General features: G+C 36.3%; 1 protein-coding gene across 18 annotated transcripts in view; it reads left to right on the top strand.

The window, feature by feature from the left end:
• Positions 1-16,233, top strand: part of PLEKHA5 (pleckstrin homology domain containing A5) — a 201,638-nt gene that overhangs the window by 93,001 nt on the left and 92,404 nt on the right. For all 18 annotated transcript variants that reach the window (XM_069106176.1, XM_069106159.1, XM_069106160.1 and 15 more), the window contains one exon: positions 5,504-5,624. In XM_069106176.1, the coding sequence (XP_068962277.1) occupies positions 5,504-5,624 (121 nt within the window). The remainder of the gene's footprint in view (positions 1-5,503; positions 5,625-16,233) is intronic.

Below are 16,233 nucleotides of genomic sequence, written 5' to 3' on the forward strand. Positions count from 1 at the left end.
TTATTTAATTTATTCTTTAAAATTATTTTTTTTATTTATTCATGTGTTTTGTTTTTGCACGTTATTTCCCAATGTCACTCTTACCATCCTCACTTTCATTGCATTGAATCTTCCCTAGAGACATACATAAGTAAATAAACCAAACTGACTGAAAAGATTGTCATATCTCATATGGTACTGTATGCAACATTCTCCTCCTATAATATCATACCCCCTCTTCCCAGAGGAGGAAAATGTTACACTGTTCTCCAGGACTGCTGTTTTCATTTATATTTATGCACACACATTGTTTCCAGGTTGATTACTTCACTCAGCATCACTTCTTAAAAGTCTTTGCTTTATCTGACTTCCTTATGTAATTTTTTTCTGGCTCAGTAATATTTATCATTTCTTACAGTGCAGTATATCCATGTGCTCCAAATTCTTTCATCTATGTGCTAATCGCTCCATGCCCATTATGTTTCCCACTTTTGTGATGTGTGTAGTATTGTTTTTGACTACATCAAAAAGCACTACTTTTACTTCTTTAGGGCTTATTCTTGGGAAAATTTAAATAAGAGCACTTGCTAAATATTCTCATGCTAATTCTTTTGGAAAAGATATAGAGCTGTAGGCTAGTTGTTTGTTCAGTTAGATTAATTCAAGACTATTTAAATATCAAGACCCTAAGAGTCTTGATTTGGTTTGGTATCAGCTCAGAAGGTCTCCACGGGGGTATCCCAGTATGTTGTTATTAGCCCTGTGCCTTTAAAAATCTTTTTATTAATCATCTGCATCTAACATGGTTCTCAAATGTTCAAACTCCTTGTTTGATGGAGTCAGGATCTACAAAGATCTTAGAATTAGGGCAAATATAATGAGATAAAATTTAATAGATATAAATGTCTTACATTGAGTTTAGAAAGCCAATTTCACTAATAGAAGCTGAAAGGAAGTAAGTTATCTCAAGCTGAACTAAGTGAAGCATAATGTCCAGCCCTGGGAGGGTCCTTCTGTGCTCTCCCCTGTCAGTTTTAGGTGCTGCATTTTAGGAAAAAAACATGGAGAGTCACCAGAGATAGGACCCAGAATAGAAAAATGCTTTGTAGTCATCTTCAGTGAAGATTAGTTGAAGAAGCTCTTACCATTTATCCTGGAGAATAGAAGACTTAAGGCGGGCAGAGGCTATGTATCTTGTTAATTATACTAGGCTTATCACCTACAGGAGGGATTAGGACTCTGTTCTGTTTGGGCCCAAAGGAAAAATTAGAAATTATATATAGAAGTAAAATTACAAAGAAACAAATGTAGGCTCGATGTAACTTTCTGAGTTAAAAACTATGGAAAAGTAGACATGGCTGTCTTGGGAAGCAGTGATTTCCTCTTCACTGGAAGACTTCAAATAAATGCTGAATATTTTTCTGGGTGTGTTGTAGAGTAAATTTTTCTTTAGGGTTGGATCAGGTGGCCACTGCTATCACTGCTGTAGGATTCTGTAATATGTGAATAGAATGTTAAACAAATCTTTTTAGCTCCTTAAAGCTCCATAAAGTATGGTGAAGAAAATGAACTGAGTTGCCTTTTTTCCCTTCATTTCATAGTTACCTTTAGCACTTTAATTGATTTTATTTTATACAGTCATTTTCTAACCTTGCATCTTTTGCTCTAATTCCCTAATTCTTCTCTTTCTCTTTTCATTCCCTACCCACAGTTTCTCTTCCTTTCATTGTTCAGCAGGGCAACTATTAATTATTTATAACACTAACACTCTTGCCCATCACACACTTTTAAACTTTACTAAAAAGAAGTTGTTCATGAAGGAAGTCGATTCTATTCCAAATCTCAGCTGCTGCCTCTCAGCATATCTTAAGTAAAGCAGTACTAGTATGAAATGGGTGCTTAATTTCATATTTGTTGCTTATTTTGAGATCTACATTCTGGTTAATGTAAAATTTTATTAAAATTACATCAGACTTCTTTTTTTTCAAAGTCACAGGATTGTTACTAATTTTAGGTTGAAGATTGACTTAAGTATGAATTTGTGCCAGTTACATGTCCCAGGAAATATGTATAATGCTTTATTTGTTCGGGTTTTTTTTGTTTATTTTATTTTGTTTTTTAGGAATGAACTAGTCCATATAAATGAGTTTTCTGTGTACCTGAAACTTACTCTTCAGTTTGATGTAATGGAAAGAACATTGAGTTAGAGTTAATGGACTTAACTCTGTTCACTTCCTGGCTCTGTCAGTTACCACCTGTGTAATCTTGGGCAAATTCCTTAACTTCCCTGGACTTCATTTCCTAGATTTGTAAAGTGAAGATTTGAACTACATGATGGTTCAAATCCTTCTCAATTCTAAATCTGTGGTCTTATAAGTGACTCCAAATTTTTTTGACCGTTTTAATGAAACTTGTTTTATCTGTGATCAATACTTAATATAATATGATGATACTGTCATGGACTGTGTGATATGCAGAGTCCCACAATGTCCTTTTTTTTTTTATTGGGGATGGTTAGGTGACACAGTGAATAGAGTGCCAGCCCTGGAATTGGGAGGATCTGTGTTCAAATCTGGCCTCAGACACTTAAGGTTTTACTAGCCATGTGACCTTGGGCAAGTAACTTAACCCCAATTGTCCTGTCTTCCCACCTCCAAAAAAAAAAAGAAAAAAATTATTTTATAGACTTTTGTTTATTTTCTTATGTCAGAATTTTAGAATTTCGGAGTTGAAAGGGATGGAAGGGCCCATCTAATCCAAATGCCAGATTGAGTCTAATAACATAGAACAAGAATCCTTCCTATAGCATACCCAAGAAGTGATCATCAGCCTTTCATTAAAGGCTTTGGATGACAGGACCTAGATAATCCAATTCACTTTGGGATAGCTCTAATTGTTAGGAAGTTTTTCCTTATATCAAGCCTAAATTTGCACCTCCTCAGATTTCACCTATAGCTTCTATCTGTACCATCTTGGGGCCAAACAGCAAGTCTGCCCTCTCTTTTAGGGGAATAGCCCCTCAAACGCTTGTAGACAGCTTTCATGTCCACTCTTTCTCCAAGTTTTTTTTTTTTCTCAGACAAACCTTCTCTGTTACATTTTCATATAATATGAAGTTTAAATTAACTCAACATCCTCAATGTCCTCCTGGCGTTCTTTAGTTTTTCAGTGTAACTCCTAAAATGTGGCATTCAGATCTGAACACAGTACTCCAAATGTAGCCTGACCAGAGCAAAGTACAGTGGGACTCTCATATCCCTACTCCGTGACAGTTTGTCCTTTTTAATGCAGCATAAGATTGCATTGGCTTTCTTAGGTGCCATCACACTCTGTTGACTCATTCAGCATGTAGTCTGCCTAAAGCCATTGTTTAGCTATGCACTCCCCACCTTCAATTTGGTAAATTGATTTTCTGGTACTGAGTAGGAGACTTTTAATGTATCCCAAATTACCCTGTACATTTAGCTCACTTAGGTAGTTTTGAAGCTTGACCATCTTTCAGTTTGTTGGCTATCCCCTCCCCCTTTGTGTCATCTCAAAATTTGATAGAAATATGATCTGAGCATTTATTTAAATCATAGATGAAAATGTTGAACAGCATAAGGTCAAGCACAAGTATCTGGAGCATCTTTCCGAGTTGTCATCAAATTATTAATTACCATTCTTTGTATCCCACGAATCAACTTGTTAAAAATCCCTCAAATTATACTCTAGGCTAGCCATTTCTCTCTGTCTTTTCCACAAGAATATTATGAAACATTTTACCAAATGCAAGGCTAAAATTTAGGTAAATCATATTGACTGTATTCCCTTGTTCTATCAGTTTAGTCAGCATCACAACAAGGAAAGTAGTCTAGCATGACCTATTTTTATTGAAAGTATGCTGACTCTTAATGATCTTTTTCTAGATATTACATATTCAGGAACTTAAAAAAAATGTATTCTGTCATTTTGCTAGCAGTCAAAATCAAGTTCACAGGCTGCTAATTTACAGGCTCTTCTCTTTCCTTTTTTTTTTTTTTTAAACTTGGACTTGCTTCCTTCTCTAATCCTGTGACAGCTTGCTCATTATCTGTGATCTTCCAGGAATCACTGACAGTGGTTTATCAATCTCATCTTCAGATTCTTTTACTGTCCAGGGATGTAGCTCATTTGACTTCGGCTGTCACTGTGCCTGTTACTGACAGTAACTTAGATCTACTTCTAATTTGCTACTCCTAGTCTGCTGTGGGCTGGCAAACCGAATAGCTAAACTTGTCACAACTGGGTCTATAATCAGAGTAAACATTTTCTGAATGAGTTTCTGAGGAACTTTCCTTTGAGTAAAGTGAACAAACTTTAGTACATAGAAATTGAGACAACTGTTTTGGCACTAGTGTTTCCTGCTTCTCAGTTTTTCCAGATAAGTGAATGTTATGGTAAAATTAAGGCTTTTCCTGGTATCATATTTAAATATATAAAATAATTTACAAAGTTACACATGTGTTTCAATAGACTATTTATTTTGTGTGTAGCATTTCAGGCTGATTTCAACTTAAAATATTATTATTGTTCATAAAGTTTTTGCTTCCTAATATATATTCTCTGTATGCCTTATGATCAATTCACTATAATTAATCCAGATCCTCTGCTCTAGAAGCATTCAGTTGAGATTGAAGAATGCCTCTGCATTCAGGGGAAAGCACAGGCACAGTGGTCATGCAGTTCAGAGCCAGCAGACAAAGTATGCCATGGATCAATAATCTTTTGTTACAGCATCTACAATGAAAAATGTTATGTAGAAGGCTGTTTCTGTTTAACAGCAGGGGAAGATTGTGGGCCTGAGAAATAAGAAGCAGATTACAAAAAAGGAGAACTAGAAAGAGGGAAAAAAGAGAATAGAGAGAAGGGAAAGGAGACTGTGGTTGCTTAGTAAGAAACCTCAGAGGAGAAGGCCATCTTCTTGTGAACTGATAGAGTGATATTTTTCAGAGAAGTTGTATTTAGCTTTCATTAGTTTAAATTGTATCTAATAATTTGTCTTTGAGTCTCAGATGTCTGGCATTGCTTACTTACTGAGAAAAGTGGTACAGCCAAGTTTCAATTTACAAATGCTCTTGGGGTTGGAGGGTACACTTTTCAAATCAAGAAATAAATCCAAGGGGCGGCTAGGTGGCACAGTGAGTAAAGCGCCAGCCCCGGAGTCAGGAGGACCTGAGTTCGGTTCTGGGCTCAGACACTTAACAACCACACAAAAAAACTAGCTGTGTAACCTTGGGTAAGTTACTTAACCCCAATTGCCCTCCAAAAAGAAAAAAAAAAGAATTAAATCAAGCCTTGATAGAATATGACTCCAAGTATATGGTCATTAAGTAAATAAAAAGTGCATTAATCTAAGTGGGGATGATTAAATCTTATGAGCACAACTACCAAGAGCCTCAAAAGTTTGAAAAAGCAAAACACATTGCCACAGCTAGGAAACTTTTATTAACAAGTTATTTCCATACACAGCAAGTTCTAGTACTTTGGCATATTGTATTTTCAGGACCACCACAGCTATGACCTCGGAAGAAAAGAAGGAACGACCCATAAGCATGATAAATGAAGCTGCTAACTATAGTTTGACTTCAGATTATGCAGTGCATCCTGTGAGCCCAGTGGGAAGAGTAAGTTATACTTTCTGTTAATTATTCATTAGCAAAGCTCATTATTGGTTCACAGTGTACTTTTCTATAACTAGAAATACTGTATTAAATTCAAACTTAAGTAGTGTCTATGAACACTTGAAGACAACAAGAAACTGAAGTATAATGAAGGATTATAATTTGATACCATGATTTGAATTTACTTTTATAATGTCCTATAGTATGAATTTTTACGTGAATTTGTATATATATGAATCTATTTAAAGGCTTGCTATTACAGTTTCTGTTAAAAGCTAGGAATTAATTTGTATTTACTGTAAAGAAATGAAATTAGTTCCAGATTTTTAAAATAGATAAATTAGAGACTAACCATATTTCCATAGGGTTTGGTGTTTTTTGTTTGTTTGGCTTTTTTTGACAAACCCATAATCTGTATCACAGAATTCTTATTGCTGAATGAGAGAAGGGTGCTATTGTACTTGTTTAAAAGTAGTGTAATTTATTCTGACATCATTATAGTTTAGTTAAATGAGTACAAAAGGCTGTTATCTTTAGTGATTCTTTTAAAAACAATGATCAGTAGCAGAAATTTATGTAATTCATCATTTTCAGTATGGTCTAATGGAAAGAGTACTGAAGTAAAAGTCAAGAAATGTGGTCTTTAATCCCAGTTCTGCCACTGACTAGCAATGTGACCCTGGGACAGTCATTTAAATTCTGTTTCTACCACTGTTAAATGAGGGGTTTGACTAAATGACTTCTAAGGTTCCTTCCACCTTTTCCAAATACTTATGTGTAAAAAACGATATTAATTGTGTGGATATCCTACCAATCAAAAGATAGGAATTGTTTCAAGTTTTCAGTAGGTAAAAAATTGTTTTAATGGAGCTCTGTGCATCTTTAATCCCACTTATGCGGGTACTCCCTCCTCTGCATCTAATGACAACTGTCTTACCTTCTTGTCTTGTGTGACTGACCCATATCTTCCCACAATTTCTTTACAAGAGGTCCTTCCAGTGTATTAAAAGTTGTCCTGTAATTTTCTTGACATTGTTTAGTCTATAACACAGGGCCTTTTCATCAGTTTATGCCTCAGTCTCTCTAAATGACCTTCCTACTTCCTTTTCTAATCATGGATCTCTCAAATGGTGTTCTTTATTTGGCTTCTCCTAACCAGTTCTTTGTTGGTAATAAGTTGCCGGTGCTCCACACTCACCCTCTTCCTCTGTTGCCCTTTGAATGACCTTCGATCATCATTCTTCAGAGACTATGGAATTGCAAGAACGGAATCCATACAGCTGCATGAGAAGAGCATTGATTTTGAAAACACGAGCCCCTTGTTTCAGGAAGATGTTCGAGATTACTCATAGCACTATACATTTCCCCAAGTGCAGTCCAACTCACTTTCCTCTTCCAGTTCTGGGGAAGTTCATTGTGTCTCCAAAATGCCTGTCCAAGATCTATGTACTAATAGATCAACTCTCTAAATTGTCATCCAGCTGTATAGCATAGACTGGACAAGAGACATTTTTCATCCACTGTTGTTTAGGTTGAAATCTGTTGAGTGGTTAGGAGACTAAAAAGTTGGAAGACTTGATACAATCAGCACAGTCCTCTAGAGCAGTGATGTCAAAATCAAATAGAAAGGGATTCCTTTGGGCCATGTATTGGCTTAGAAGATCACAATTTTATGTAATCTATGTTGCATTGTAATTTTATTTATTTTGTCAAATATTTTATTTATTTTGTCAAATATTTCCTAGTTACATATTAATCTAATTAGGATCTCCCTGAGAAGTTTTGGGGCCTCGAGTTTGACATCTCTGTTCTAGAAAAAGCTTTGATATAAGAAACAGATACCTTTGGCAAACATACATCTCCCTGTTGTATACCTTGAATGATTTCAGTAATTAGAGGATCATCAGTTATCTGTGTTGTTACATCATTCAGGGAGCCTAGTCTGATATTGACATAACACAGGGGAGGAGAGCTTGCAAAGGAACATTTTGCTCTACCAAATCAAATGTTCTTTCTTTGATAGATACCAAACAAGCACAGTAGCAGCTGGTATTCTCCGACACTTCTCAGTCAGTTGTGTTCCGGAGAATAAGTGAATATACAAAAGAACTATGATATCATCATTGTAGAGAAATCCCTTCACCAAAATAAAGTAATTTATTGATAATAATAGAAGATAATTGCCCAGTTACAGAACTTACAATGTGACGAAAGGTAGGATTGGAATCTAAGTCTTCCTGATTGCAAACCCAGTTTTCTGTGTACAGTGCCTTATTATATTCTTCTGTAGAATATTGTTCGCAAATGCCTTTCTGTAGCCCTCTCATATCTTTTTCAGTGATGTCTTTAATATATTTTTACAGGTTATCATCATAAAATTATTTACAAAGATGGAAAAGTAGGTGTGGGTTTATAGTCAATATTTTCTCAATTGCCTTTTAAAAATATCTATTTTTTTTGCCCTCTCTCCTAACATAGGCTTTTTCCTTATATATTTAATTTACTCCAACTATTTTTCCCATTTTTGTGGGAATTTATTGTCATTTCTACATTCTTTTGCAGCATGTGGGGCCTTGTGATGTTCATCTAGGGAATAGTATAGAAATCTTGACACATCTTTTCTTGTTTTTTGTCTGGGGATGAAGGTCAACAGAACAAACAATTCCCTCTGTCCTTCACAGACAAATAATATATAACTTGACAAAGCTATAGCTCCAGGACCAGTATGTTTTCATAGGAAGGTCACTAATACCACATTAATTATATAATCAGTGTTAGCTATTGAGCTTGTTTGAGAATTTTAGCAAATGATTGAGGTTTATTAGCTGGATGGCTCCTACAACATCTTCAAGCTTCTTGATAATATTTTTTCCTGAAAAGACAGACAAGGATCAATATTAATATGGCTTACAGAGTGTCAGACACAATTTCTAATGCTCTTTAGATCATGAAATGAAACTCATTGATCCAAAATATCTATTACTGTATCTATAAACTATTTCTTGTAGGCAGTTGATTATAGCACAAACTTATATCCAGTTAGAAGGGAAGTATTCCTTTGGCGTTCACTCTATGTTGACTAGGATGAGGATTGTTGTTTCCAGATCTATCAGAGTGACCCTAGTCATAATTAGAGAACACAAAAAGCAGCATGCATCAAGAATAATAATGATGCAGCTGTGTTGAAGTTAAAGCAGTGTTAACAAGGGAAGGGCAATGATTTAGCCAAAGCAAGTGCTGACTTCAATTAAGTGTTGGATAAAATCATGGATGTTAATAAACTTGCTACTGAAAAAGTTGTTAATTGAAATGTTATCAAGAGAAAACAGAAAGACAACGGTAATAGTTTTCAAATGGAATGGGGGGAGGCTAAAAGCAGAACTTGAAGGAGGAAGAGGAAGAGAAAGAAAACGAACTTGAAATGGGAAGTTTTTAGAAGATAACTTTGCATGCCCATTTTAGTTTAAAAAGCTTATATTGTCTTTAGTGAGGAGATAAAATAGTACTTCCTGGAGAGAGTGAGTTTTGGGATGTTAGAGAACAGGTGAAGGAAGAATTCATGGAAAAAGTGTAATGGGTTTTTAAAAAATGAGCATTTTGTAAATTTGGAGGTTAATACATCTTCATTGTTAAAGAGAGCTATTAGGGGATGGCTAGGTGGCACGTGTTGAATAGAGCACCATCCCTGGAGTCAAGAGGACCTGAGTTCAAATTTGAGCTCAGACACTTAACACTTACTAGCCATGTGACCTTGGGCAAGTCATTTAACCCTAATTGCCCTGCCTTCCCCCCTCCAAAAAACAAAAAACTATTAATTAGGATTTGGAATTTTTAATTAAAATATGTATTCTTTTTCAATTGATGCAAACCATTAGGAATATCCCTTCCAGCGACTCTAAAAAGTTGACACAAAGTCACTTTTCATTTAATTATCCATGTAATTATTGATTGGTTTTTGAAGTGTGTATCAGGAGAACTCAGGAATACTGAAGGAAACTAAAACCTTTCCTGAGCATTTGTAGGTCTTAAAAATGGAATAAAAAACTCCTATGGAAATTGGGTCAAGTACAGAGAACATGCTATAGAAAAGACAGTAAGAATGTCTTGAGAGTTATATATGGGATGAACTTTACACACTATTAATAATTACTCCAAAGCAGGTACAAAAATGTACAAAAATAATTTCTATATGTATTATATTACAGACTTTAACTATTTCAAGAAGTGATCATCCTTATTAATGAAGTTTGTGTTTTAAGAAAATACTAGTGAAGCATAATGGAAGCTAAGATTATCTTGATGAGTAAATACCTTTGCTAACTTGTTAAAGTTTTTTGGTAGTTGTCAGTATTAATATAGAAATAAACTAGTGTTAGAGTTTAATATTACCAAATGGGGTTGCATAATATCCTTAACTAGATTTTTAAGCAGCAGTAAATACCAGATATCTGAGATGGTTAAAGTTCACTTTTCTACCAAAGTTGAGAAAGACTAGATGACTTTAAAGACCTCTTCAGCCCTGTTTTGATTATTGTAAGGGCTTCAGAATTTCTAGTTGTAACATTAATTATGAAGATTCTGAATTTTCATATTTTTGTATGAAAGGTATTTTCATTGATACGGAGCCAAGAATACAGTCATCCATTTTTCCTTGCAGCTTTGTTTGATGCTATATATTTCTTCTTTATATCTCCATTTGTTTTAACTCGAGTTAGAAAAAACCTGGCTCTGCCATTACTTCAGTGTTTAAATGGGTCTATGACTTGTGATATAGGTGCTCCCTCCAGTGGTTTAGCTGAGTTCCACAGGAGGAGAAGACATATTTGAGAGGGTTGCCTTCTTATCCTACTATAAATGCTGCTTCACAGGGGTTCCCCCCAGCTTAATTGGGACATTTCTTAAAATTACATTATATCAGTAGCATGTGAACTGTCGATCAGTGATCATTTGCTCTTGCTTCATGACCAACTTATCTCCTTTTTCAGGGTCCATTTCTCTTATTGTTAACATCCTTTGTACTGTTTCTCATATCCATTCTTTGTTAGAAATATGTTCTAGTGTATTCAAATATACTATGCATTTCCCCATTATCCTTTTGTTGACCTGAAACTTTGATTCTTTGAAGGCTGTAGTCTTCTATTCATGATAACATATAGAACCACTGGAAGAATGTTGGTGTTTTTAAAAAACTTAGCCTTTCACTCTTCCTCCACCCCTCTTTCTTTACAAAGATGGATGACTATGAATGTAGAACACTGCATATAATGTTTGAGTGTTTTGTTGAGCTTGCTTTTGTTGCTTAACTGGTTTTTTTTCCTTTGTTCTTTATGACAGAGTATGACTCTTTGGGTGTTGGAGTGGGGTGGGGAATATATTGGAAAAAAAAGAAAATGTAAAAACTAAATATATCAATAGAAACAAATTAAATATTTTTCCATGGGGATGTGAAGCTTGAAGTTATTAAAATCTCTGTTCAATTTCCTAAGTCAAATCCAGTTCACTTTTTTTTTACTGTTAAAATCTAGTCCCCCATCATTGTTTATCCGTAGTAGGAGTGAGCATATTGTCATTTCCATAGTCTCTTCTGCTTCTACTACTCAGCAAACTCTTCTGCTCTAAGATTCCCTCTATCTCTATACATTACCAGCCCTAGAACTTTGTTGCAGTTAATTGCTATCCCTCAGATTAGTTTCCCTAATTTTTCATTGAGTTCAGTCTTCTTCTCTACTATTTTTATTTGGCAATTTAATTATATACAGTTCAGTTCCTTCAAACATTCTGGTCTCCTATTTGGTGCCTTCCTGTGTATGGTATCTTCCATCTCTTCTGTTTGTATCTTGTTTGTATACATGTATGTAACCTATAGAGAAGAAATGGCATAGTGGATAGAGCCATGAGGATCTGGGTTCAAGTCTCCTTTGGCACATGCTGGCATTGTATGTGATCTTGGATAATTTTTCTGAGTGTCCCCAAACCTTCTAAGATAATCATTTAGAAAGAAGATTCTCATCTTCATTGACTCAATTTCCTTTGCCAGGTCACCGTCTACTACCGTGTTTCCCCGATAATAAGACCTATCCCGAAAATAAGCCCTCCCCTTACTGTGTAAGATTCCTCTAAAATAAGCCCTCCCCTGAAAATAAACCCTATTGAGATTGCTGCTGTAGTGAAGGTGATCCCCTGTGCTACATGCTACATTACAGTACCCTCTGTATGCACCGTCCCCCTCCCCCCTACCCCGGGTGAAACGCACACCACGCTCCGAGCTGCATCCAATCAGAGCTACAGCAGTGAGCGCGTCATCCTGTTCTTCCCCAGTGATTTGCTTGCTGGCGCCATTGAGAGCAGTGCCATGGAGGAAAGCTGAGGCAGGACAACATAAGCCCTCCCCTGAAAATAAGCCCTCTGGTGTTTTTCTTTCCAAAAAAAATAAGATAGTGTCTTATTATCGGGGAAACACGGTATGTGAGTGTGCCCCAAGGCTCAGTCCTGAGCCTCTTTCCATCTCTGTGTGCTCAGTACCAGCTCTCAGATTCAGTTATCATTTTTGTGCAGATGATTCCCAGATCTGTAGCCATCATCTCTCTCCTGAGGAGTAGAATGCCAGTCCTCCTTTGCCAGCTGCCTGCTAAACATTGCCAAGGCAGCTGTGGCACAAGACAACTGGATGACCTGATGAATAGAATGCTGGACCTGGAGTCAGGAAGTTGAAGTCCAGCCCAGTCACTTGCTAGCTATGTAGACCCTAGGCAAGATAGTTACCCTTTCTGTCTGCCTCAGTTTCCCTCATTTGTAAATCTCACACATAATAGCAGTTCAATTCAATGAACACTTATTAAGTAATACTTTGTGCCAGGCACTCTGCTAAGAACTGCAGGTACAAATGGAAAGAGAAAGATAGTCCCTACCCTCAAGAAGCTCACAGTCTAATGGGTGATATAATAATACAACACACAAAAGACAGCTAAAAAGAAATTGGGAGAGAAGTGTTACTTTGTGCAGGGCACATGGTAAATCTAGCCAGGTGGGGAAATGAGGAAATATCTGTCCTGTTTCCCTTCATCCAACCTACCACCAACTTCCCAGGGTTATTGGGAAGACAAAATTAGATGTTTGTAAAGTGCTTTGCAAATTACTCTTCATGCAGACTTCTCAGGCATCCAGGTTCCATATGCAGTTGTGTTCAGCATCTTGTCAGTCCTCCCCCACATCCTCACATGCATGTCCCCTTCCTAACTTTTGCAAGTCTCCACTGCCTTTAACCCAGGCCATCATCTCATCTCACTTAGGCAATTACAAAAACCTCCTAATTGGTCTCTTTAATATTAGTCTCTCATTCTCTCAAATCCATCTTCCACACAGCTGTCAAAATCACTTTCCTAAAAACCCAAGTCTGACCATGACACTCCCCTCTGTAATGTTTTAATTGACTTTTCCTCAGCTTGGCATTTGAAGCCCTGCACAACCTGTCTCCGGCCTACCCTTCCACACTCATTTCATGTACTTTTGTATACACTGTTCTGTTTCACTCCTGAGCCTTTACACATGTGTTCCTTCAAGCCCAATGTCAAGATTCAGCTGTCAGCCCCCACAGTTGTTAGTACTCTCACCTTCCTCAGATTGTTTTCTGTTACTTACTTGTGTACATATTCTACCCCTCAACAAGTTGTTAATTGCTTAAGAACAGGAACTTTTTTTTGCTTTTGTCTTTGTATCTTCATCATTTAGTACATAGGTGCTCAGTAAATGCTTGTAGAATTTATAGAAAAGGGGTGGCTAAGTGGTGCAGTGAATAGAGCACTGGCCCTGGAGTCAGGAGGACCTGAGTTCAAATTCAGCCCCAGACACTTAACTAGCTGTGGGACCTTGGGCAAGTCACTTAACCCCAACTGCCTTCCAAAAAGCAAAAAAGAATTTATAGAAAAGCCCATTGACATAGGTACTGTTTTTATTTCTATTTTAGAAATGAGAATGAAGGGGGAAGCTAGGTGGTGCAATGAATAGAACACTGGTCCTGGAGTCAGGAGGACCTGAGTTCAAATGTGGCAAGTCACTTAAACCCAACTGCCCCCCTCTAAAAAGCAAAAAAGAAAAAGAAATGAGAATGAGGTTGAGAGAAATTAAATTACTCGTCCAAGAGGACTCACATAACTCTTAAGTGCCAGAATCCAGAATTCAAACCCAAATCATTTTAACTCCAGATCCATACAACCCCAGCCTCCCTGCCCATATTACAACAGACTACTCTTGTGGAACAGTTAGGTGACACAGTGAATAGAGTGCTGGATCTGGAGTCAGGAAGACTCATCTTCCTGAGCTCAAATCTGGCCTCAGACATTTCTTACCTCTGTGACCCTGGGCAAGTCACTTTACCCTGTTTACCTTAGTTTTCTCATCTGTAAAATAAACTGGAGAAGGAAATGACACATCAGTCTGCCAAGGAAACCCCAAATGAGGTCTCAAAGAGATATGATTACAAAAAGGACTGAAAAACAGAAGCTCCTGATGGGCATCCACCTACATACCATAAATCTCAACAATATCCATTCTTTATGTGCTTAACTTTTTTTTTCTAAGTGGAAAGTTAGAGTGAACTCTTTGGAGTGTTTATAGCTCTAGTTTAGGTAGCCCTGCAATGTTTGTGCTGTCCACAAAAAGGAATATCTCAGGGATCTCACCGTCCATTAACAATTCTTTTCCCATTGTTATTCTTTACCTGAAGTTCTATGACAGTGGCAAATTGCTTTGAGGAGCAAATCACCCCCTTGATATTTTTAAAAAGAAGTTAGAGTATTCTTTATTAAGTCTTTCAAAGATCTTGTAAATTCTTAATATTCTCATTGGCATCACCTAGTAGGAGACCTTCTAAGACATAATTTTACTCTACCCAGTCAGATTTTTTTGTGTGCTTTTTTCATAGTCACCAAACAGTAGTCACACTCTTACTTTTTCTGCCTTTCAGTTAAGTTGGTTTAATGTTGTAACTGGTATAGAAAAGCCATTTGAAAAATCTTTTGCTTTTTCTTGCCTTCAGTAAAGACGGCTTATAAGCATGCACAAATTTTTCTAATCAAATTTTATAGATATAGGAAAGTACAAATATAGACTGGTAATTATTCATAATTTTCTCAGTAAGCTTTCTTTGATAATACTGAGAATTTTAAAAAAATTATTCACTATATTTACCATTCCCAGATTTCCTGAGAATCCTTCAACAATCTCAGAGACTGTGTCACCTCTAACATAAACCTACTTGGTGTATACTCAGTCTAATCAAGCTGGAAAATTCAGTTTTAGAGTCAGTATATCTCAGTTAAGATCTTGTTTCTGTCATTTACATGTATGACAGACATGTTCTTAGTTTTTTGGGCCTCACTTTCCTCATATATAAATCAAGGTTGGAGTACAGGACATCTAAGATTCTTTGCCACTAAAATATCTATAATCCTGTCATGCTTCCTCAATAAGGACTGTATGTGAAGGGCCAAATGTGGCCTTTCCTCTATCTTTCGTTGTAAAAAAAAAAAGTGGTTTTAAAAATCCTGACAGATTGTTTCCCGTCTTCATCTGTTGTCGTCCCATTTCTTAAATGGATTCAGAACGATTTAGCATAATTAAGTGTCTCACCAAGCTTTCCATATACTTCTTTTTTTTTTCTCCACCATTTTTAGCTTTTAATGAGATGATGCTATTGATAATATCCCAACATCTTCCTTCAGAAGATTTGACCCAAGTTCTGTTCTTCACTAGTATGACCCTTGGCAATCTTATCTCTCCACTTAGCAAGCAGAGCAAATATTTGCTGATTGTAGTGGTTTCTAGCCTCTTTCAGTCTCCTCTTTGAGGTAACTGAACCACCTTAGGAAATGGTGACCTCTTTTATCAGTATCCCTTTCTGGCCTATCTCTTGTTTAAATAGATATTGTTCAGGTTCTTTGTTTGCATGCCCTTTCTTCATGTTTTTATTCTTTACTCTAATTAGTTAGCATTGATTTTATCTTTACTCTGGCAAGTCAATGGTATGATTGTACATAGACAGCCAATTTAGAAATGACTCCTACATTAGTAACTAGCCATTTCTTGCCTTTCAAAACATACTCAGTTTTATTTTTTGTAACATTTGTTCAATTTTTAAAAAATGTTTGTGATATTTGGTGCTCACCATACCCAACACCTTTGATATTTCTTCTTAAAGTGTTCATCACATATATGTATATATGAGTGTCACATCTTTGTAGTGTTTAGACCTTGTTCCTAAGCTCAATTTTCAGTATTTTGAAGTTCCTCATAGCTAAAGTATATCGTGATTTAACTAGAGTTTAAAGTTCTATGAATTGTCAAAATTTTTAATGACTTGTTAAAAACAGGGTCTTTTAATACCTTGGGGTAAAGTCTTTCTTTGTAGACAACAAAATCTTCATTGTAATTCTTTAAAATAGATAAGGCATTAAAATGTTCCCATATGGAGCTGAAGATACAGTTTCACATTTACAAATGAGGAATTTTATCTGAGTTGCCCAGATCATATTGGTGGTAGATAGCAGAGCCAGAATTCTGGTCCAAGGTACATATCACATGCTCTTTCTGTTTACTACTCTACCTTTCTGATCAG

Source organism: Petaurus breviceps, unplaced genomic scaffold (assembly GCF_028583685.1).
Source record: "Petaurus breviceps papuanus isolate PSGF00001 unplaced genomic scaffold, PetGlider_PUasm1.0 78, whole genome shotgun sequence".
In the NCBI taxonomy this organism is placed as follows: Eukaryota; Metazoa; Chordata; class Mammalia; order Diprotodontia; family Petauridae; genus Petaurus; species Petaurus breviceps.